Source organism: Lissotriton vulgaris, chromosome 3_1 (assembly GCF_964263255.1).
Source record: "Lissotriton vulgaris chromosome 3_1, aLisVul1.2, whole genome shotgun sequence".
In the NCBI taxonomy this organism is placed as follows: Eukaryota; Metazoa; Chordata; class Amphibia; order Caudata; family Salamandridae; genus Lissotriton; species Lissotriton vulgaris.
The window spans coordinates 444,961,651-444,985,943 of NC_141689.1; the positions used below are offsets into that span (position 1 = coordinate 444,961,651).

The 24,293-nt window shown below is 45.7% G+C and overlaps 1 protein-coding gene across 1 annotated transcript in view; it reads right to left on the bottom strand.

Moving 5' to 3' along the window:
- ELOVL7 (ELOVL fatty acid elongase 7) overlaps positions 1-24,293 on the bottom strand; it is a 138,866-nt gene that overhangs the window by 75,617 nt on the left and 38,956 nt on the right. The window contains exon 2 of the mRNA XM_086960673.1: positions 46-147. Within this exon, the coding sequence (XP_086816799.1) occupies positions 46-109 (64 nt within the window). The 5' untranslated portion in view covers positions 110-147. The remainder of the gene's footprint in view (positions 1-45; positions 148-24,293) is intronic.

Sequence of the window (24,293 nt, forward strand, 5' to 3'; positions counted from 1 at the left end):
TACCTACCTGGTGGTTTAATGGGTGCCTCAGTTTATTGAACTCACCTGCATCCTTGATCCATTCATCGTACAGCAGCACAGCCCTGGATGTTATTTCCTTGAAGGCCATGCTTCCTGGAATCAGGAGCAGTTCTGATCTTGATCTACCTGGAAAACAAATTTATAGGTATTTTAGAATTCGTTTAAAGGAGCTAAAGAAAAAAAAATGCCTTCACACAGTTTCTTAAAGAGTAATCAGCAGATGAAAACGTCCCTAGACAAAATAGAGATATGCTATGCTTGGTTGTTTATTTTAAATAAGGAGCACTCTAACTATATTTCTACCAGTATAACCTTTTCCCAAGATTTAACTAAACATGTTTTGAGTCAATTTAACACAGAGAACAAACTCACCGGCCATCATAAAAGCCAACACTGAAGAAACAAGCATTTGTAATGCAACAGGTCTCGCATTTCTGAAAGTTTGAGCTATTGGCTTTAATAACAAATAATGCAACGCCAATAGCTCAAACTTTCAGTAATGAAAGACCTATTGCACTGCAATGCTTGTTTAATGTTACAGTGCTACCGTAAAGCGATCGGACGCCTTTGATTGTTGGCAATTCTCCAAAGAAAATGAAGGGATTTCTATTTACCAACAAGACCAACACCTCTCAAAGGCAAGTGAGGGCAGGAAAGACTCCACTTAATTAGATCTCATACATAATGGATATGTGACTGACTGACTGACTGGGCCCCACTGTCCTGTCACAAGTGGTGGCCATCCTGGACATCTGTATTTCTTAAAGGCCAGTCTGCCTCCGATTTACATTATCATTATGTACCGTGAACAACATGCCCAGTATGGATCATCAAGAGGCAAAGATGTCCCCCTGTAGTTTTTGGTGGTTCTGTGGTGTTTCAGCCACTTCAGTGCTTCGAGACCCTGGAGAGGGTGGAAGAGAGGCCAAAAAAAAAAAAAAGTGTGAGACAGCAGTGGTTAAAAGTACACATAGGGCGTGAGGGGGCTGTGGGTCTGGTGGTTTAGTGGACTAATGCGTTCACTGTAGGGGCTGCGTTTGACCTCATGGTCACATGTTAAAATCCTGGTGGCTCTACTCAGCCGTTCATCCTTCTGGAGGTCGATGAAATGAGGACCATTGAGTTGTGTCACAATAAACATCTGATATTCAGAACCAAGATATGCTTTGCGGTGAACGTGCGCTTTACAAATACACGTGATGTTATGGTGTTATGTTACGATGGTGTAGGTGAGGAAGTCAAGCAGAGCTCTGGACGACTAACATATATTAAGGTAGGGTAGGAGAGCGCGTGGACGTGGTGGAAATTAGGGGTGCAGGTAGAGAGAATGGGGCACGTGCCGCACCCTCCAACTGCTTCATACATTTCCAGCAGGGAAGAGAGTTGTGGGGGAAATGGGCTCTTTACGTCAATAGTTACAATAACCTGCCACCATACCCCGGTTACTTTTGTACCCAAGAGAAGCCGCATCGCCAGGGCTTGCAATCCCAAAAAACACAAGTGACCTGGTTTCACTCTCAGCAGCTCCGGCTGTAAAAAACGTCCATCTGAGGGAAACGAAGTGTGACAGGCGACTCTTAAAATAGGGGCCTCTTACAAGGTCAGCCTCCCAAGGGCAGATAATGGAGACTCATTAAACTGCGCCAGTCTTCAGCTTCCCTCCGGGACTCGAAGACTCCAGTTCCCACGCAGTGACAGTCTTTTCAGGGAATGTCGCCCCTCCCCCCCAAATAGGGCCTGCAAGTCTAGAACTGCACAATTCAGATCTCCTGCATCGGCGCTCTTTAAAGAATAAGTTTGCCCAGCCGAGATCGCCAGAGACGCCGTGCGCGAGAAAAAGGAAAATGAAAGTGAAAGCCCGTAATTCGCACATGTGTCTCTGAAACACCGCAGCGAAAGAGACACCGTACGCGTGCACATCTCCTGTCCTCAGTACACGTGCACATCTCCTGTTCCCCTTCGGAAGAAAAATAGACAATAGATCTTGCAAAGTGGGCAGCGCATGCGCTGCGTCACTGGGAGAGACCTAAAAACTTACACCATTCCAAAAGACGCCTTGAACAGACAACAATCAAAAATGGTAAAACAGAAGTACCGGGAGCTAGCGAGCAGTTCTGGATAGGAATAGATGCAAGTTGTTTGAGGCACCTGTATGTTTTGCCAGACACTTTCCTCTACACAGAGACTGATTTATTGAATTGATACCTTTGAGATCACAAAATAGTGGAAAGTGTTCTGACCAGTCCAGGTCACTTGAGCAATAGTCAGCGGTCCGTATACATAGTAGTCTCAGCTAAGGGAGATTGTCATAGGGGATTACTGGTTTCCTAGGAAGATAGTAAGCATAAAAGTTCTTCGGTTATTTTTAGTACTACTGTGTTCTGTATTTAATGCCACTTCTGTGCCCCGTTTCTACAAAAATAGTAAAAAACTAAAAAACAGACTGGCTTTGTGCTACATCGAAAATTAGGGCCAGCAACAGGAGTTACAAGATTGATGTCCAGTGGGCAGGTAAACAATAGTTAATAGAATGGGACTGATGGTTTACATTCAAATTTTCAGTCAACTGCTGTTCGTTAAGAAGGAAATAGGACCATATTAAGTCAAGTGCACTTCTAAAGTGCTTCCTACCTTTGTACGATTCTCTAGCGCTTTTATATTATGGGCTTATTTTGTGGTTTCGGAGCACTCACTGAAACGCATCCCAGTGTCTTATTACCAGTTTTAAAGACTAGAACCAAGACAGCTTATTTGTGAAGGTGGTGGTATGCATGTTGACCTGTCAAACGGATTCTGTTTATCACAGCCTTTTTAGTTTTCCCTTGTGACAGCACATGCGCTACACGCTTTCTTGCTTACAAGAGATGTTGTACACAACGAGGAGCTTGCTGCTGGCCCATTGCTTACCATTTGTTATCTTCACTGTCCCTTAGTTGCTGCCTTCTATTTAGAAGGCGGTGCAAAAGGGGGTGGTGATGGACGCATCTGAACCAATCAAACACTCACACCCAGTCACCAGATCTGGGTTTAATCCATCACCGTTCTTTAGCCCACTCTGCCCCCCAGTTCAGACATGGCCATATGCAAATCAGTCTGACCCTGTGCCTCATGGGAACAGTCCAGCCCGAACTGCCAAGCCATGCCTTCCCTGGACCGGAAACAAGCTTCCTAGGACCGGTTTCTGGCATTACAGCAGTCTTTAGACAGACTTGCTTGAATCCAGTGGCAAAGTGAGAAAGGGACTCACGTCTGAGCTTTGTTCGCCATAAGTTGGCAGGGTTTGCTCAGACGTGATTCCTTTGCTCACTTTGCCGTGATGGCTTGGCAGTTCGGGCTGGACTGTTCCCATGAGGCACAGGGTCAGACTGATTTGCATATGGCCATGTCTGAACTGGGGTGGCAGAGTGGGCTAAAGAACGGTGATGGATTAAACCCAGATCTGTTGACTGGGTGTGAGTGTTTGATTGGTTCAGATGCTCCGTCCATCACCACCCCCTTTTGTACCGCTCTATTTAGAAGGCAGCATGTGTAGGCCTCTCTCTCTTCTTTTGGCTGGAGTATTGACCAAGTATTGCTTGCTGTTCTTTGGGTGACAGCTACTATTTTTGTTTTCTTCCCCAGTCTTCCTGGTCTATGCTGCTTTTTCCCTCCCACCCCTGTTGTCCATTTTGCTTCTTCCCCTCCCACTCCTTTGTCCATATTGCTTCGATCCCCTCCAATCTCCTTTGTGTTGCTTCTTCCCCTCTTACCCCCATTGTTCATGTTGCTTTTCTACACTCCTTTTCAACCCTATATCTCCTCACCCTCCCTTTTGCAGGTTACCCTTCCCCCACAATCTACTATAAGAAAAAAAGAAGCACTATGAAGCACTATGAAGCGGCCAGTGCGGGCCAAACTCCTCACAACTTTTTTTTTTTTATAGAATTTAACCATGCTGCACAGTAACCACACTGCTCTAAAACATAGCTATAAGACTTTGGCAATATAGGTTTATTCTTTGTATTTACTTTTCTCACATTGTTTGTATTTACTTTCAATGCAATAAAACCTTACAGAGAAACCATAGCTAGGGCGTCATGCTGAGTAACTCAGCAGCAATATGGCGGACGTCACACAGCAGGACTCAGGAATTTGTGGTCAACACTGCCTCTTCACTCATCTGTAAAGGTGCAGTAGCACAACGGGCATTGTATGCTGGGATTTAGCTTCCAAAAGGCCCACTATATCCAAATGTAAGGAAGTGGTGCCATGCAAGAACTGGAGTACCCAAGGGCGTACTTCCACCAAGTCCTCTCCTGACAAGGTCTCAATGGGATTGTGCATGCCGATGTGACTGCAAGGCTTTGGTACCTTCACTGCAAATGTGTGAAGCCAGACGTCATGAAGAATAGTGCCTTTCAGCTCATGATGGTCTAGAGCAGCCCTAGCAGTAGCTTCCTGTGCCAGGATTGGTATTGTAGATTATGGTTGTAGCAAGCCCCCCTAAAGCCCTGCAGCATACTTCCTTCACCTGTGCCACTGCCTTCTGCTACTTTTCTGCTGCAGAGGAGACTGCAAGTAGTCCCTCACTCAGCCTCCCGTGGAATTTAACTCTAGAGCTGCCCAAAGCCTATTGGCCCTTGCGATGTGCTGATAAGTAGGACTCAATCCTGCCTCCAATTCTCCCTCCCCTGCAGCAGCGATTCTCCACCATAGCATAGCCCTGCATCAGCAGGCCAACTCGCATCCTTCTTGCTCCCTACCTAGAACCCCTACTGTTGCTGCTAGGAGCTACAGCTTCGTCGCATGGCAGGGCACGTCTGATCTGCTAATGAGTAGGAGTCCAGCCTGTCCACCGCCCATCCTCTTGCAGAAGTACATTCTCACCCTTCACCTACCACGATGCACCATTCAAGATGGCAAGGTCGCTGACAAACATTGCCTCCTGAAAGTAGTGGTAAATTGTGCTGCTCCCAATGTGTGGCAGTGGGCAACAGATGGGGCTGGCTGGGTGGGCACACACTGCTCCCAGAACCCACAAGACTTCACTGAATGGCACTCTGGGCACCCCGAGTTCCATCAGCTTAGCCCCAGAATAACATGCAGTCTCTAGTATCCATGCAGTATCTGCTACAAAGAAAAAATTGTGTAGAGAGAGGGACGAGCTTGTGTGAGAGTAGAATGGGCGTGCCTGCAGGGGAGGGGCACACCTGTGTGACTACATGAGTGCGTCGGGTGAGTATTTATGAGTTTGCAGTGAGGGTACAAGTCATGCATGCCCAACTACATGCTGGAGATGCTCATGAGCGACTGCCAGTGGCACGCCTACGCAATAGGGTGCACGCCTACGTGAGTGCAGTCGGAGGTGTGCATGCGTGAGCACAGGTGGAGAAGTACGTCTATGTGATTTAAGGGCGCAGCACATTAAAGACAAACCTATTGGTAGCGTCAATGGTTGTTTTTTATTTAAACGTATTAACAAAATAGAACATGCTAAAAGTACCCCACCAGCTAATGTAATGGGACATTAAAAAGGAGTAGCAAGAAAGCTGGCAACTGTCAGGAAGCAAGATTGTTTTAAACAGGCAAATAATAGATTAAAGCTGAAAAGTAACATGCAGTGAACAGGCAAGTTAGTGTTTTATAAACGATTCTTTTGCTTGGTCAGGATAAGTATATATTTGTTCAAATGTAGCGTACCACAGCAACCCTTTTCCAAGTAAGTATTGCCTGTGTGAGAATTCTTTGTTTACCAGGGGTCTCGTCTCCACCAGACTCCAGGCTCAGCTTTTGTTCTGTGGAACTCTGTGCATTTCCTCTTAACTTCAGGCTTATTGCTAAATGTTTACATATACCGACATTAATGCCAAGAGCTGTAAGCTCCAAATGACGGATTCCAGCCGTTCTGGTGAACAGAGAATCTGAAAGGTTCAAACTAAACACCAGGCTCACGTAGGGCCCGATGCACGAAAATTAAATGTTGTATTCCCTAAATAGTAACTTCATAAGAATCGCTATTTAAGAAATTGAAAAGGATATGTAGGAAATTGCTTATTTCCTAATCGAAATTAGGAAATCCCATGCCATTCGTACCAATGGACCAGTTTTGCATTTAGAAAATTCTAAATCAAGGATGACTATAGGCATGAGCCCCCCGAAGCCCGCCCCAATGCACCCCAAAACTAGTGGTGCACATGTTGAGTGTACACTTGCACTAGGTACATCCGTGGGCTCTATTGCACTTTAAAACAAGCATTTGCAATGCAATGGGTCTCCCATTTGTGAAAGTTAGTGCTCTTGGCATTGAAAATTACAATGGTTTTTACTTTCGTTTTTTGTATGCAGTGGAGTGATATTTGCAACGCTCTATTACCATCCGTATGACCTTGCAGCACTGGAGGACCAGAACATGGGAAATAGGTTATGAGGTAGGGGAGACGAGTAATATGCTGGCTGAGAATAAAAAACTAAACTAACAACATCCTGGGAAAAGCAAACACTCACAGGGAACGAAAGAGTAAGTAAAGCATGTGAAATGTAAGCAGGAACAGCATGGTTACTTTAACGCTTTTACACTTATTATTAATAAAGCAATGAGAGTTTGTCAGAAAATGTAAGTACAGGACTACAGGAGCTGGGAAGGACCCTTTTTAATGGCAGTTGCTTATATCCTTAAAAAACCATAAGCAGTATGGTTTAAAAAGACCACATGCCTGAACACAGAGCTGTGGTACACATTTTATAAACTAAAATAAGGAAAACAGCTGATATGGATCACATTAAACGTTTTCCACTTCATAGGCAGCTACCAGGTATTGCAGTACCCCCCATTACATTACATTAAAAATATTTGTACCGCGCACATACACCAACGGTTTCTTGGCGCTCTTGACAAACAGCAGAGGTCAAGGAGAGGGGGTTACTCGAATGCTGACTGGAAAAGGAGGGTTTTCAACTGTCTATGGAAGGAGTCATAGCTGGGACAAAGACGGAGAGTGAGAGGCAAGGAGTTCCAGGTGGAGGGAGCTAAAACAGAGAAACCCCCCAGGAATGGTTCTAGGAAACTGTTTTGGTTCAGAGACAATTAGACATGGCCCACATCCCTGGGAGCCATGTCTGCAACCCACTGCCCCAGGCCTACGTAAGTCAACCCTCTAGCAGCATGAACTAACCCTCAGGTGAGGGTACAGTGGCATGAACTCTGTACCCCAACATTATCTAAGTCCATTCTAAGACATTATAAGTGTAGTAAAGCCATAAAGAATATAAGGTCTGGGAGAGTGACATTTGAACTCCACAGCTCCATAATGGCTTTACTAAAACCTGGTATGTTTGGTAGCAAACTTCTCAGCACATTTAAATTCCACATTGACACCAGTGTGGGATTTAATGTAAAATGCTCTGAGGGCATATTAGAGATGCTCACTGAAAAACTAGCAGTCCTGGTGTGATTCCTGAATAGGTGCCAGCCATTTGCCACCACCAAACAGGTTTTTGGACCCCGGATAGAGAGCCTCTACTCTCTGGGTCCAGAAACAAAAGCCTTTCCTGGACAGAGGTGTCATGACTCCTCCCCCAGGATGGTCTAGGTCCACGAAGGGGAAGTTTCAAAGGCCTGCAGCCATTGCACGTTGTCCCTGCCAACCCAATCCCTCAGGTGAGGGAGCAAGGTGAAGAACACATTTTAGTGCCCCTCAATTTTGAAGATGAGGGGATCCAGCTAATTAGGAAGAGGCTTATGTCCCCCTTGCACTGGAGGGTGGCATAATAGGGGCTGTACCCACCCCAAAGAAGGGACCCATTGGTCCTGACCTGCACACCCCTTTTGGAACCCATAAATTTTATATTTAAGGACAACCCTGAACCTGGTCGCCTCAGATTGGAGAAAGACAGAAGGAGCCAAGAGCCATGCTGACCCAGGAAGAAAAGGACACCTACTGCTTTGACCCCAGCCCTACCAGCCTGTCCGGACTCCAACCAGACTACAGTGGAAACCCTGGCATGTGTCTAGCAGCCCTCCAGAGCTCAGAGAACCTGCCCTGCACTCAACTTAAAGACTGTGTCCTGGGAGCACCGAATTTGTTCAAAGACTCCAAGACAAGGAGATTAAGATTTAGGAAATATTTTCTAGTTACTCCGAAACCATATTCCTCCAACTTTGACAGTTGCTTAGCAGATTTTTTTTTTTTTTTTTTACACACATGGAGTTCCCTGGAAATATACTGCAGAGGTCACAGAACTGCCTATCGTGGTCATAACTACATCAGAAGACCAAGGTGTTGGTCATGCGAGAGGTTTATGATTGGACACCTATATATGGCACAGAGGGCAGTTCCTCCATTTTTCTTCAGATGCTAACCCTACCTTTGTTCTGTGGAAGTAGAAAAACAGACAGACATTCACAGGAAGTGAAACAAAGAGCTATAATAGATTGTATGGAAGTGCGTTCTGCAAGTTTAACAAATAAAAAAAAAACTTTTACATTTGGAGAGGGATACATTGCTGAGAAGGATGTTAGCCAGATTAGCGAAGACGCCAAGATTGACAAATCAAATGCTCGAAATTTGCAAATACAGGCCCAGGAGTACCGGAGTCAGAAAATAAATTGAAGCAGAGAGATGTGTGCTCAAGGAGGGATTCTCAGACGGCACAGAAGGGAGCATTATAGACAAGCAGTTTCAATACATTCCCAAATGTAGAGCCTCCTACACCAAATCCACATGTACTGAAAAAATATAAAATCTGCTGAAATTATAAAAGTACCCTGCACTGGTAGAGTCCAGGCACAATGAGAGATCATGTGATTTCAAAAAGCAACATTATCACAGACACCAGTTGTGAAGCTCCCCCCCCCCCATGCAAAATCTCCTCACAGTCACCTGTGTGCCTGACCTGAGGCCATCATTCACTGGAAAAACAATCAAGTCAGGAGAACCAAGGAGGAACCTACTAAGCATAGTCTGAATATCTCTCTCCATTCAATTTGATCTCCGCTACCGTAGGGTCCAGTTGACTTGTTAATGCACCTCTGGACTTGAGCACGTGTATTATAAAGTATGTGCGCAGAGAACATAATGCAGTGAATTTTACTAAATGATAGCATGTTTTGCATTGCATTAAATGAGCTCAAAACATAAGCACAGTTATCAACTCACTTACTCTTTGCTAGGAGAGAGAAGGTGGGTAATTGCAAATCTAATGGCAGATAACTACCCCCTCTCAAGTACCATTAAATTCCTCTAACCTGCAGTTCAAATAGCGATTCTTTGGAATCTTAAGCGACTAAGTGCTACAGATTTTCAGCAAATCCTTGCCATCAGGAAAGCCACTAGTTAACCAGATGATCCCTGTCCCCAGCCAAACTGATAAAAAGGTGGAAAGACAACATCATTGCTTTAAGTATTGAGCTACTTGCCATTCTGCTGTGCAATGGCAGAGTCCCAGCTGAGCTACAAATCATATGTGGTTAAACTTATTGACAAAAGGCCAGCTCTAGATCATTCAGTACCAGCTGACATTAGACCATTAATGCCCTGAACATGTTCAGTAAAGTTACTAAATACAAGGCTTTGCAGAGTCAAGCATCCTTTTGCACCAGCACCACACAGAATTTTGATGATGTTAAAGTACAGAGTTTGTGGTCACATTGATAACCTTATGATGACGTGGACAGTAGTAGTGTTGCAGCTATGTAATTGTTAGACCCAATGACCTCCCGATATTGTTCACCATCTCTCGCTACCGCCCCAGCTGCAGAAAAGGCAGGTGTGGGGGTGATTTGTACACAGCCTTTTTCTTTGTGAATTTCGGAGATTTCAGTGTTTGCTGTAGTCAGTATGTAATGAAGATGTTTAAAGGGACACATGGAGCAGTTCTGAAGACTTGCAGCAGCAGCGGACAGTAACCCTCACTGCTGGTTGCTCCATCACATGCGCTATCCGCAGTCCCAATAACAAGCGGAAATGAGCATGTTAATAGTAGGGAAGGGTTCGGGACAGAATGGAATGGAAGAGCAAGGAGTTAAGTGAGTGATATACTGCCCTCAATAACGTGGGAAATTAAGTGGACAGGGAGGCGAGCGGATAGATGTTACAGGGCTGTGGAAGGAAACTACAAATAGTTGAGTAAAAGTGGGTAGGGTAAGTGAGACCTTAAGGGAAAAGTTCAAGAAAGAGGTTCTTACAGGAAGGTTTGAGAGACTGTTGTATACATCTTTGTGGGCAAGATTCTACAGAAGCAAAGTGTAGGGGTTAGATGATCTCATTGCATACATTGTCCAGTTTGTCAAACTTACAATTTAACACTACACCTAGTTTAGATTTATGTACAGTCTCCTCTTCACTACGTTGCGACACTTAGTTCTTAGCTATTCCTCTACCTTAATTGCCTCTTTGTGCAGCCATCTGATAGCTCTATGCCTCCCTGCTAACACCGATGCAAGTGCTTCCAATTTCTTCTTAGTCTGGTTACTTTTGGGCGTTCAGCCTCCAGGACTCAAACCCTCGAGCAGCCTCAAAATAACTGAGATTTTAGCTCTTTGTGATCCTCATTTAGGAAGGAAGTCCTGGACTCAGTTGGTTAAACCTATGCAGCATTTCTGGGGTCAAAATGTTCAGTGCAGCTCACGGAATGAGAGGTTTCAAGCTTCGTTTTACTAGAGACCCACTTCTACAGACAGACATGCCCTAGTCTTCAATCTCTTTGGTATCATTTCAATTCCCAATGACTCCTTGATGACAAAGCCTTCAAACGCCCCCTCCCCCTAGACATCCAAATTACAGCTTTATACACCAGTAAAGGTCTAAAACAGCCATCTACCAAGACAGGATATTCTAGGACCATGAGGGAATGAGTTCCAAGTATCTTTGGCAGCCTTCAGTTGCCTTCTGTATAGGAGGAACTGACCCATTGAAAGTAAATGATTTGTAAGCATCCACGAATGTTCCTCTCGTGGATACACCGAGTGGACAGTGTAATAGTACATAACTATTCTGTGGTGGGCTAGCAAAAGCTATGCCAGCAATTAGCTTTATTTGTAAAGGTCAGTGATGTCTGGACACAAAATAACATTAAATTGCACATTTGAATAAGGGTAGATTTGCATGGATTGCCATTCTCAAGTAAGGCATCCTATTGTGTATGAATGCCTTAAACATTATGATTCAATGAGATCTCACGCAGATGGAGGAGTGGTCACAGCAAAGCTCCGCCAGAAACCTCCAACAGTATTGAGAATGTTTATTTTCAGTAATCCACCTGAAGCATGCCTAAAATAGAAGAAATCTCCATTGGATGCGCTTTGAAAGGTTACGCTGCATCTCTCTCTGTCGTGGCATCTCCTTGTGTTTGCTTTGCATCGAGGCCAAATGTACCATAACATCGCTTGATGAGGTCTTTAGCATCAAAGGTCACAGGTCACTCATGTTGACAAAGGGCAACTGATGCCACTTCCATTGCCACTGGCGTTTTGGCAAATTCTGTGGTCTTGGTTGACTCTTTGATTGGAGCATCACTGCCCCATCTGCTTCAGGGGGGAATATTTGTGAGTTTAAAGCACCATGAAAATGGAAGCACATGGAACTTAGTGTTTCCTGCAAAGTCAAAGACGTATGTACAAAAGCATGTGCAAATGCAAGTTCAACAATAACCGCAGGATCATTTAATTTGCTGAGAGGCCATGGTCGAAGGCTCCTGTACAAGCAATGGCATCACCCATTCCTCCAGATGAATGAGATACAGACTCCATGGTGTTCACGCAAGGGCGCGGAATGCGAGTGTGCAGTCCCCTCCCCATAAGAGTGACCTTCTCAAGCCTCTGCTCTCACCCACAGCACATTCATACTTCTGTTTGGCGCGTGGCTGCCGCAGCATTGACAACCCTCAAACAATGGGCCCTCTCAGCCCTCCGTGTCAACACTGCATTGTCTTGTTGCTATTCAGTCTCGGCACACATTTACATTCTGCAATCATTCTTCTACTCAGCGTCATAACATTCACTAAATAATTTCCCAACACCCAGATCTTATTGTTACATCTATGTATGCTGTTCCTTTAATTCTATCTAGCCAGTTTCCATGAACTATGTACAATAAATCCTCTAGAATACTTTCACAATTATTGTTGCTGTAAACCGTGTCTAATCGTCATAAAAAAACAGGGCGAAAGAAATCCACTCTAGTCCCTGAATTCATGTCTAAACCGTCGGGGTGCACTTTTTTTTTTTTTTTTTTTTTTTTTTAAAATCGGTGCTCCTATGCTTGTACAATTCCACATGTTTAACACCTCACCAAAATGCCACACTCTTTGGAAAGAAGTCTGCCCTCCTCACGACAGAACCTGTGCTAGTGACGCCATACCCTGCCCAATTGGCTCTCCCCCCGGGATTTCAACCTAGTCCTTTGTTCGAACTAGAACGCATAGACTTCCCAACCTCCCTACTCTGCTGTCAATCATTCATTGCCCCATTCAGCTCTATAGCTCAAAGCTTTTCAAAACGTACACATTTTACAGCGCACAGATCGCATAGTTATTCCTATATGGTAGTGACGGGATGCCTCTGGTCACACAAATGGGGAATCTTTCTTACACAGAATGATTCAACACACCAGGCACTTCCCATCCACCAGGATGAGGAGAGAAGTTAAAACTAACCACTAAACACCCTCTCCAGTGGAGTCCATAATAAGCACAATGTTAGGGTTTTAAACTGGTGCAAGCGTTGGAATGATGTGGGCGGGAAACCAACGAGCTCTAATAGCTATAGATGCCCATCCTTCTTTGAAACACAAAACAACTGACATCTGGAGTGACACAAGGCAACAGTGCCAGTAAAAGTATGTGCTAACAACAGTAAGGATCTACGGTTAATGAGAACACGAACATTTGTGTCTTCCACCTCTCTATAAGTCGAAGAGAACCCATAACTGGTAGGGGTAGGCAGTCAAGTCCACCATGAGGCATTTTAGCTGCGAGTAATAATACGCAGCTAGTTTTAAGCTCTGGGAAGAAGCAAAACGGTTGATGGTTAAGGGTAATCAAAGCAGACACATAGAAGAGCAATGGAAAACTGCCGCTACGTGGTCAGCTAAGGAAAAACATTTGAAATGTGTGTATTTATAACTATATATACCTATTCCAGTGGTTTAGGTTCTCAAAGTCGTTTAAAAATAGAAACATTAGGAAACTCACCCTTGGACACAAGAGTCAAAGTCCTCCATCAAGGGACATCTTGGTTAAAGACTTCCCTCCCCTCATTCTAGTCGTTTAGGTCTGAGCAGTGTACCGCATCCTGATTCTGCCTCCCGGGCCAAAACCTAGCTGAGTCAATCATGTGCCACTCTCACAGCACTAGCCTAATCACCGCCTCCTACTGCTGGAAAAGGGCCTGCATGGATGCCAGTTTGTCGCTTTTAGAAATCACACAATGGAGTTGATCATTTAAGGACACTGTCAACACCAAAAAGGACAAGGGCCTCCTACCTCACTCGCTATAGTCAACCTCATTTTTAGGTCGAGCCTGTGTAGTGTATGCACCGCTCTGCGGGGCATGTTGTATTCAGGTACGGATTTGAAGCACCACCCATATTTTTCATTGGCTTGTGTCATTGTCCACTGTAAACTGTGGCTGTTCATTGATCAATAGGCTTAGTAGTCCCTCCTTAGTACTGCCCTGTCTCATTTTGTAACCTCCCATGGAGACACCCAGTTACGTTACTCGGTAGGCTTTAAAGCAGCCCGAGCACTACTTTCTAAAAATGGGTGCAAGCAGGACACGCTCTCTAACGCTTGAAAAAAAAAATTCTAGCACGAGCGCATTTGCAATGCAATAAGTCTCGCATTTGCGAGAGTTTAAGTTACTGGCATTGTAAATCACATTGCCTTTTATATATATATATTTTTAAAGACATAAATAAAAGGCATTATCATTTACAATGCCAATAGCTCAAACTCTCGTAAATGCTAGACCTATTGCATTGCAAATGCTCATTAATTCAGCATGCCTGTCACCCCATTGAGTCAGTCCACACAGCCACTAACCTACAGGAATTAATCAAGTTTAAAAATTAAAGAGGCCTCGCAAACTCAACTTAACAGGGCCTACGGCGCGCACGGTTGAGATTTGGCACAGTGTTACAAAACAGTTGGGTTGGCACAAGCGGCTGACGAAAGCAACTTCATGGGAACCGGATGTTCTGGGCCATCTTAGCCCTTGTCCAGGGTTTGATAAATGGGATTTAACCGTAAATTCCACGGTTAAAGACCTCCGGGTTCAAGGGAAACTGGCCTCGTTTACAGAGCATCAAAGAGAGAGAGTACCCCACTATCACCAGGGAACAGGGTACAAGGACAACTAGTCTAGGGAGAATCCTTGGGTACACATTTACAAGGAAATTTGTTTCATTTCCATATTTCGACCGTCTTATGTATTACACAGACGTATTTCCACCCCCAAAGCCCAGATAGTCACAGGGGAGATAAATGGTCAAATTCCACACTAAAATTGAACGTTCACAGTCTTTTTAATAAAAAGAAAACATATACAACAATTTCTATACACATAGGCAAATTAAAAATACAATTTCAAAGCAAGATGTTTGAAACTATGTTAAAAGCAGATATCCAAAAACAGTTCAGTGTAAACAATAAACAAGCATAAATTCATGTATCACAGTTTATATGTCAAAGAAAAACATGTTAAAAAACAGGTATAACAGACAAAAGTAATATATCATGAAAAAACCCCCACTACACTGTGGCCTTTGGATGTCTTTGCCACTTGAATATCTAGATCCAATGGTCTTTAATTTGCTAGCACGTGGTATAGTTAGTAGTACCCTTAGTAAGCTGGTATCAACTACTTCCCAGACCCTATTTGGATTCTACACAACAAGAAAAGAATGAGTTGACGCGTTTCGGTGCTGTGGACACTCAATGTAGTAGCACATTCCTCAGGACTGCCGTTTCTTTGGGGTCACCGGCTTCAGGGATTGTTATTTACCACCCTCACCTGTGGGTATCGGTTTGGTCCCCGGGGAGTTTTGGGCTTGTGAGCTACTTCGTGCCTTCTTGAATGGAATGAAAGGTCTTTCCTCTTTGTTGAGAGATGGAGCTTTATCCTTCTTTATAGGTTTTATGGGTGATTTCCCAATCCTCCTCTTTGACTGTATATGTCGCTTAAAAGTTTTGATAAAATTGTTTATAGACGGGCATCCATACGCATTGTTTCGTTGGGCAGCTGGATTTATTCTAGTTAGCTCCGCGTTAGCGCTCCTGCCTCGTCTGCCCCCCCCCCATCCCCCCTCATTACGTGGGGCGTGTCACAGATACACTCAGACCTGAGCACTTCCGTTATAATCAATGAAGTGCCCAGAGTCGAGTGTCCATCAGTGACATCTCGTCACGGAGTGGGTGGGGTCAGCAGTCTCACTGACCTCATCCCTCTCTGAAGAGCAGTCCCAACCCTCCAGATAACTCAGAGGCTTCCCTCCCGCCACCGGAGATCACCGCTATGGCCCGGTAGGTTTTTCTTTTCTTTTTTAATGTTAGTTGCGTGTGTGTATGAATGAATGTATGAGTATTAGTGTATGTTGTAAATGGTATGTACGTGCTTGAGAATGTTGGGTGCATGTGTACAAGTTTGCGAATGTATGGGTGTGAATGACTGCTCATGTAGATGGGCAAGTGTGTGTGTATACACGCATGCGTGGCCAGCTCTCCCCCCACCCACTAGCCCAGTCTGCTCCAATTATCACGGATCTCTGCTCAATAGGTAAAGATATGTTGGTACTTCAGGTTAATCCCACTGCAGTGTCCTTCAAAGGTGTACGGAAGAAAAGGTAAATTCAGAATTATATCAAAGCCAGCACTACAAACTCGCTCGCTAAGTAAGGGCTTAACAGGGGTCAGCGTTCTCAATAGGATTAGAAAACAAATGCCAATGCTTGTACCATCTAACGGGGCTACATCACTACTGCTTCAAGTCCTCGTAATACCACAACCAAAGGATACCATTTAGGTGGATTCATTTTTTGTATAGGTGACATACTGGTTTCAGCCTTTCAAAGAGCTTCACAGCAAAGGGCGTGCGTGTTAGGGTGTGTAGATATAGATATAGATATAGATATAGACTTTGATGGATAGACTTCGAGGCAGAAAGATGCCCCTGGAAGATGGGCCTGGAAGGTTCTTCAGGTTACTGTGGGCCTTAGGCTACTAGGAAACGGTGCGGTCAGACCGATATGTCTGAGGGAGTTCCAGAAAGTGTAGCATTGGGTGTGAAGGACTACCATCTGAACCACTTACGGCACAGGCAAAAGCAATAGGTATTTTTCCATTGTAGTGTGTACACAAACTCAATAGCCCCTCACACATTTAGACACTGCTCTTTCATACACATTGCCAAATACGGAATTTGGTCTCATGCAATCACGACAGTGGCAGCAAAAGACATTTGAAAGTAGTGGGGCGTAAGAGGAGACAACCAATTGGTCCTGCTTGCTGCCTCGCAGCCGCCCGCTTCGCTCGCGCCTTGCTGCTTCTGCTGCACCGAATACATGCACAAAGTTCATTCTTGGTCAGCACATTTTTTGCCTTAGCCTCCTGACGTTCAGCGTGTGGTGCTTTTACTGTGTGTGACATCTGCACAACTGTGGTGTTTTGTATCATGCCCAATAGCACCTCCAAGCACAGCACTCAACATAGCCTTAAGTCAGAGGTCTTCAAACTTTTTAGCTTTGAGCCCCCCTAAGCAAAATGTTTTCAACTTGGGCCCCCCTCCAAAACTATATGGCAAGGATTTGGAAAGGGGTATCATGAGATCATTTTAAATGTACTCCGGACTAAATGTGGGGCTTACAAAAAAAAGCAACAGCATACAAGCAAGTACAGAATTGACCGACAAACTACTCCCCATAATAGGGGTGCTGTGGGCCCCAATGCAACTCCTCCTGCTGCACTAATGATGGCTGTAGCCCGGAGAAGCTGGCTATCTCCTTTATTCACTCATTCCCCACCATGTCTGACCATCACGTCAATCTCAAAACAAGCTCAGTCTCTTTTCTGAAAAGAATGAGCTACTATATGCTGCCCCCCCTTTATGCCCCAAGGGTGCCATCTGCCCTAATGCTAGCAAGAAAATAGAGTCTGCATGCCCACTTTTTATAGTAAAACAATCATAATTGTGATGCAATGGGAACTTGGGCAAAAGCATCACTACACCTGCTTCACTAATGATAGCTACTAACTTGTTGTCGCCTAGGACCTTTGTTAACAACATGGGCTCCCATCTCACTTCATCCGTCTCCCTCTGATCTCTCTTCATCCACCCCCACATCTCTCTGATGCCCAAATCAAGTTGTCTCCTATGCTTCAATTTCACCAATGATACATACAGCCCTACAAAACAGACAGTCTACTTAGCCAACTGAACAGGGCCATCACATATAGGCCAGATGCCCAAATCATGCTTTCTGCTGCTTTGTGTAAAAGAACAAAAAGTACATTTAGCCCCCCACCCACTCTGTTCTTTGGGCCCTGTTCCATGCTCAGAAATGGTGAAGAGTGCCTGAATGCTAACCATCCACTTTCTTTTTCATTATAAGACTGACATTACTGGGGTCCAGTGACCACACAAAGAACATGCAGGCAGGAGAGAGGTACTCCTGTGAAGCAGAGTTAGACATAGAGAACTGTTAAAGAAAAAATATGCCTTACCACCAGGATTCCCCCTTCCTGAAAGAAATCTAAATGTGTGCAACTGATTAATTACCAAATATAAAGGCTGCTTTGGAGCCAGTGTAGGTTTTAGTTAATAGTCACTTGAAACTTCACTGTGACAAATTTAGTTTAGTTTGAGAGCTAATGTGTCCATTAAAAAAAAAAAAAAAAAAGAGTGCACCCTTTTAATGGACACATACCAAATTTTTACACTAGTTGTAATCTGAATGCTTCTCACTAAACTATATATTTTTAAAGCACTTGTTTTATCTTAAACAATATTTTGCAACAGGATGTTTTATACTGTGTAATTCTATTTTAAAATAATGAAATTCATTGTGCTTTCCGTCACACATGTGGTCCCTGTACCACTGTTAATAAACAATCCACCATTCCTCACTGCACCATTAACCGCATGCGCGCTAGCGGGTTTTCCCGCTGCATGCTGAAAATTCGAAAATCGCGCGTTACGTGACAAAGCCAGCTTGTCATGCGCGCAGCGCAGGTAACGCCCATGACGAGCTGGCTTTGTCACCAGCATCGAAGGGGTTAAGGATTGAATTCTGTGACTTTATGGTCACTCAAAGAATTTGGTAGTGATCACATTGGCTAACCGAGATTCCAAAAGGTAAGAGTCTATTTCACTTTGATTAGTTTAACTTGCATTTATTTTTATTTTGCGGTGTGCGCGTGTTTTTAATCTGCAGTTACCAGACGTTGGAAATAAAAATGCAGATTCTTTTTCTCTCTTTTTTTGCTATGTCTTTAACCCAGTCTCCAGATTTCCTGAACCTGCCCCATGCAGCTCATTACTACGGTCCTCACACTTTCTTATGGACTTTAAATGCTGCATGTAAATAGAGACAGCCTAGAAATGAGCCTTTCCCGCTTCCAGGCTATCTTCATTTACATGTAATTGTGGACCCATTAGCGCCCCCCTGGGAACACATCCATGGCCCCCCAGGGGGGCACGCCCCACAGTCTGAAGACCGCTGGTTTAAACCATAACCTGCCCTCAGTCGCAGCCGGCATTATGGGTGGGGGCAGGGGCGTTAGAAATGGGGAGGGAGGAGGCGGTAGGGGTTTAATTAAAAATATAATAACATAAAACATAACTTACCGTCCTGCGCCGCTGCCATCTTAACTTCTGCCGGATAGGTCCAACTCGGAGTCCCGCTGTCCTGCCTTTTCAAATTTCTGCAGGCAGCTCTTATCGCGACGTCACCAGCCAGGAAAGGCAACCTCCCTCCCTCCCCTCATCAGAATGCTGCAAGGCGCAGCGCACCCCACCAGGGCCATTTTCTATATGTAGGCTGCTGCATCAGACTACATAGAGAAACAAGCATTTACAATGCAACGGTCTCGCCTTTGCAAAAGTTAGAGCTATTGGACATTGTAAATGACAAATTTTTTATTTATGTGTTGGTTTTGAAAACAGATAAATAAATGGCATTGTCATTTACAATGCCAATAGCTTAATCTCTCGCAAATGCGAGACATATTGCATTTGCACACACACAGAGCCACACACACACAGAGCCACACACACACAGAGCCACACACACACAGAGCCACACACACACACAGAGCCACACACACACAGAGCCACACACACACACAGAGCCACACACACACACAGAGCCACACACACACACAGAGCCACACACACACACAGAGCCACACACACACACAGAGCCACACACACACACACACAGAGCCACACACACACACAGAGCCACACACACACAGAGCCACACACAGAGCCACACACACACAGAGCCACACACACACACAGAGCCACACACACACACACACACACAGAGCCACACACACACACACACACACAGAGCCACACACACACACACACACAGAGCCACACACACACACAGAGCCACACACACACACACACACACACACACAGAGCCACACACACACACACACAGAGCCACACACACACACACACAGAGCCAGAGCCACACACACAGAGCCACACACACAGAGCCACACACACAGAGCCACACACACAGAGCCACACACACAGAGCCACACACACAGAGCCACACACACAGAGCCACACACACAGAGCCACACACACAGAGCCACACACACACACACACACAGAGCCACACACACACGTGGTGGATGTGGTGGTGGTGGTGGATCTGGTGGATTTGGTGGTGGTGGATGTGGTGGTGGTGTTGGATGTGGTGGTGGATGTGGTGGTGGTGGTGGTGGTGGTGGTGGTGGTGGTGGTGCCACACCCCTTTGAGAGACCTCCCCCCCAGTTTCTTCATCTCACTAGTCAGAAGTGGGCTGAACATTAGAGCAGGAGGGAGCAGTGCCCAACACAAACACGCAGCACAGAAGTGGCCAGAACAGGGCAGCACAGAACAATGCAAAATACAGAAGGGCAGCACAGAACAGTGCAGAACAGAACAGGGCAGCACATACCTGGACAGAACAGAACATTGCAAATCAGAACAGGGCAGCACATACCTGGACAGAACAGAACATTGCAAAACAAAACAGGGCAGAACAGTGCACAGCTGAACAGCGCAGTGCAGCCAAGAAGAGGGCCAACAGAACTTAGCCCAACAGAACACGGCAGAATGGAACAGGGCAGCACAGAACTGATCAGATCAGAACAGGGAAGAGCTGAACATTGAAACAGTCAAGACCAGCAGAGAAGAATCGAACAACCAACAAACAGCAGAGCTAACATTTAGAACAGAAAGTAGGAGATACTCTCCGTGAAGAAAGATGAAAAGCAAAATGGGAAAAGTGAAGAACAGAGACGGGAGAACAAAGAAGGGAGAGGAAGTGAAGGAGAATGGGGAAGGCAGGGTATGCTGTAGAAAGGCAGAAGAGACTGGGTGGTGAAAGGGAAGGACGCGTTCTAAAGAGAGGGGCACAAAGGGGGCTCTGGAAGAGGAGGGAAGTGAGCAAGAGTTGAAACAGAGAGAAGAAGTGAAAATGTATATGACCAGGATTAAGGAGAGACATAAATGTGTGTGTAGAGCTGAAAAGTCACACCCCTTCGAGCGCCTCCTGCCTGCTCAGGCTCCCATGTTGCTTAGAAATTCGGAACAACGGATGCACTAAAGTTACCAAAGCCTCCCCTCCTCCCAACCACCGCCGATGAACAATGAAATGAGGCATGACAGACCAGCTGCCAGGGACTGTGACAGGTGCAGGATTACTACAATTTGACACAAATATTGGCGCAAAGCTCTCTCGGGAAGCTGTTAAAACAGATATTTGGTTGTAAAGCGCCTAAAGGTACAACGATCGCAAGGCTACAGAACCATATTCATCACCACATGGTCATCTACCCCACCACACAAACACACATCCGCTTATTTTTAAGGGGGTTCACTGGCAAAAATCTCTTGTGTAGGGGCTCAGCCTTACAAAGTTTGAAGACCACTACAACAGTGGCACCAAAGCACAGCACATGATGAAGACATTACAGCGGAAATAGTTAAAGTGAGATTGGCTTAAAATTTATTTTGTTTAGATTTTAAACTCGCAATGTTCTGACTGGGACAGAAAGCACAGCAGCAGCGAACAGACCGATTCAAAATGGCATATTTTTCCTCTGAAGATAAAAAAAACTAGTCAAAGATCTGGCTTCTCGATCTACATATTGTCCTACGGTGTAGTGAGCAACATTCTCAACAAATAAACGGTTGTTCTCAAAGAGATCCAGCATCATTGCCTGTAGTTTCAAGTTTCGATATACTGCTGGTGTTACGGTTTAAGACTGTTATTAGTCTGTCAACATGTCATATATTCACTCCCAAACCCGGCCTGAGCGAGAGTTTGAACAACTCAAGGCCCTGTAGAATTCTCATCTCATCCTGTCATTTAGTGGTTAACTACGGGTCTTTTGTACAGCTCCAACATGTAGATTTTTGGCTTCTGGGCGCTATAAGTGGCAGCTGGGAGAGAAGAAGAAAGAGGAGGTTCAGAGAACAGCAGGGAGACTGGGTGTGGAAGGGAGAGCGCGAAGACTGGGAGAAATGCAGGGCAAGAATGAGGGAAAAACAAGGCTATTGGAAAAGAAGAGCAGGAGACAGAGCGACACTGGCTTGAAAGACTGCAAAAGCAGACAGAACATACCAATAGTCCATCTTGGTTCTAGCCTGGTTTCTACACTCCCACTGCTATTTAAATTCTGTTTGTGTCCTCTCCGTCCTGCTTAATGGAAGAAACCATGCTTCAAAAAAAGTACGCACTTTCCCTCCGCAGAAGCACTTAAATAAAAAGTAACATCACCGTTCGTGAAACTCAACCTCACCATTTTAAGTTGTAAAACATATTTCAGCCACAATACCCACCGCATAGTCCAGGCACAGGTGCACACCCCGCCCCTCATCTGCGTCCTTGGTGTCTACCGTGTTCTCCTCCGGTACTGCGGGCTTCGAATTCTGGGGAGAGGGGGGTCAGAGCATCGGCAGGCCGGGTAGTACTTTACCCTGGGAGCGGCTATGCCCCGCCAGCAGCAGCGAATCCACATCACATCCCCGGGACGGCAGACGAGAGGCAGACGAGAGGCAACCGTAACTTAGACCCGGGTCCTGGAGCCGCCCACAATTACACAAGAGGCTGGAGCCACCCACAGCCTGCGCATGAGCCCGGAAAACAGCCACAGTCCAAAGGTGCCTGCACCGCCGAGCCAGCGAAGTGAGCTGAGGAGAGGAGCCTGCAAGCATCACTGCCCAGTGGCAGCGGGAGGAGGGAAGCGGGGGGCTCGTGGGTGAGGGCGCCCGCACGAGACAGGCGGGAGAAAAAAAGAGGCTGCACATGCACATCAAAGAGTTAGGACTTTGAGATAAGAGATTATACTTGTGCAAATAGAGGGTTGGAAAAGAGAAGGCGCCATATAGTGCCATGGGGGTGACAGAGATAGGGTGGCTCTATGCTGTCACGAGAGAGGTAGGAGAGGAGAGGCAGCGAGATGCCACACAGGCTCGCAATAGAAACAGCAAGATACAAGGCCCTACAGACATGCGCAAGAAGGACGTAGAATATTTTTTTTTAACACTCTCCTTCCAGAAAAATAGTCTCGAGCAGCCTATGTGCACTGTAGAGACCCCTTTGACTGCCAGGGTCAAGGCTGGTCGAGCAGAGACCGAATCCCAATTATCTCCAATTAGGGTCATCGTCCCTTGAAGAGAAGACAGGGCCTTGGGTACACGCTCATGAAGCAGACAGATGCTTGGGAAGGAGGCGGGCATGCTGCGCTGAGCCCGATGCAGTAAACACTGCGACCGTGCAGAGCTGCATGTGCAGAGACCGTCCTGGGCACATCAAGAGCTCGCTATTGGTCTGTAAGACCCATGCTTTTCAGACTGGGGGCCGTGTTTTTTTTACTTTCTTTCTAGGATGTAAACAGTCAAAAACACGCCCTCAATCTGAAAAGGACGGGGCTTAGAGACAAATGGTTCTTCTTTCGATCTAAGCCCCGTCCTTTTCAGACTAGGGGGCTTGTTTTTGAATGTTGTTTACAGCCTAGAAAGAACGTCAAAAACACGTCCCCCAATCCTAAAAGGACGGGGCTTAGATCCAAAGAAGAACGTCACTACGACCTCTTCTCCAATGGCTGTCCACCGTTTAGTAGGCCAGCCAATGGGGAAGAGGGGCGGGGCTTAACCTCGCTACTCAGTCATTAAATCTCACCAGCGAGACTGCGCATGTGCGCAGCCTACGCTAGCAGAGACCTAAAAAGGGAGAGTGAGCGGTCCTGCTCGAGGGCGGGGGGGTGGAGGGGGGGGGAGGAGGTTAGAGTGGCTTGCCCACTGTTGTGCATACTGACTGTTGGGTCGGCCCCGGGGACAACCAGTCAGTATGCACAACAGTGGGAAAGCCACTCCCCCCCCTGCCCTCGAGCAGGACCGCCCACCCCCAACCACACACTTCTGCTTTCTCGCCGTGCGAGAAGGCAGAAACATAAAATGGTAGTTATTACCATTTATGTTTCTGCCTTCTTGCACGGTGATAAATTAGTGGGGCAACGCCCCAATGGGGGAGCCACCACTGAATCACGAGAGTATCATGGTGGCGATTTAGTAGTAATGCGGATAGTAACATTGAGGTGGCAGTAATGAGGGACTCACTGTCTAGCTCTCAAAAGGGTTTTTATTGTCACAGTAGAACTTTGATGCACATGGCGGCTGCTGGCGCTCTGTATACCAAGTTAGGTCTCCAGCACTCAGCACTGATCAGAACTGAGCCACCCACAAGTATATCAGAGGAGATGCTGGGCAGTGAAAGGAAAAACAAGCAAGCAAGCAACCAAGAATCCATTCAGAGCAGCAACCAACACAGAAGAGCAAAGGTATAGACTGCAGGGAGCTCATGTAACAAGGTGACTGATTGGGACTCCTTTGACGGATTGTGCCAGTCTCTCCCATGAGAGAAAGCAAGCAGTAAACAAATAAATTGCCATCACACACTGCTTCACAAGCCAAACACCAAATGGCTGTTCTGTAGGCCAGTATAACGTGTACCTACATAGCCTACAAACCAGTGGCTGGAGGGGGCTCGCCCAGTCTCCCACTCGGTCTATGCCGTCC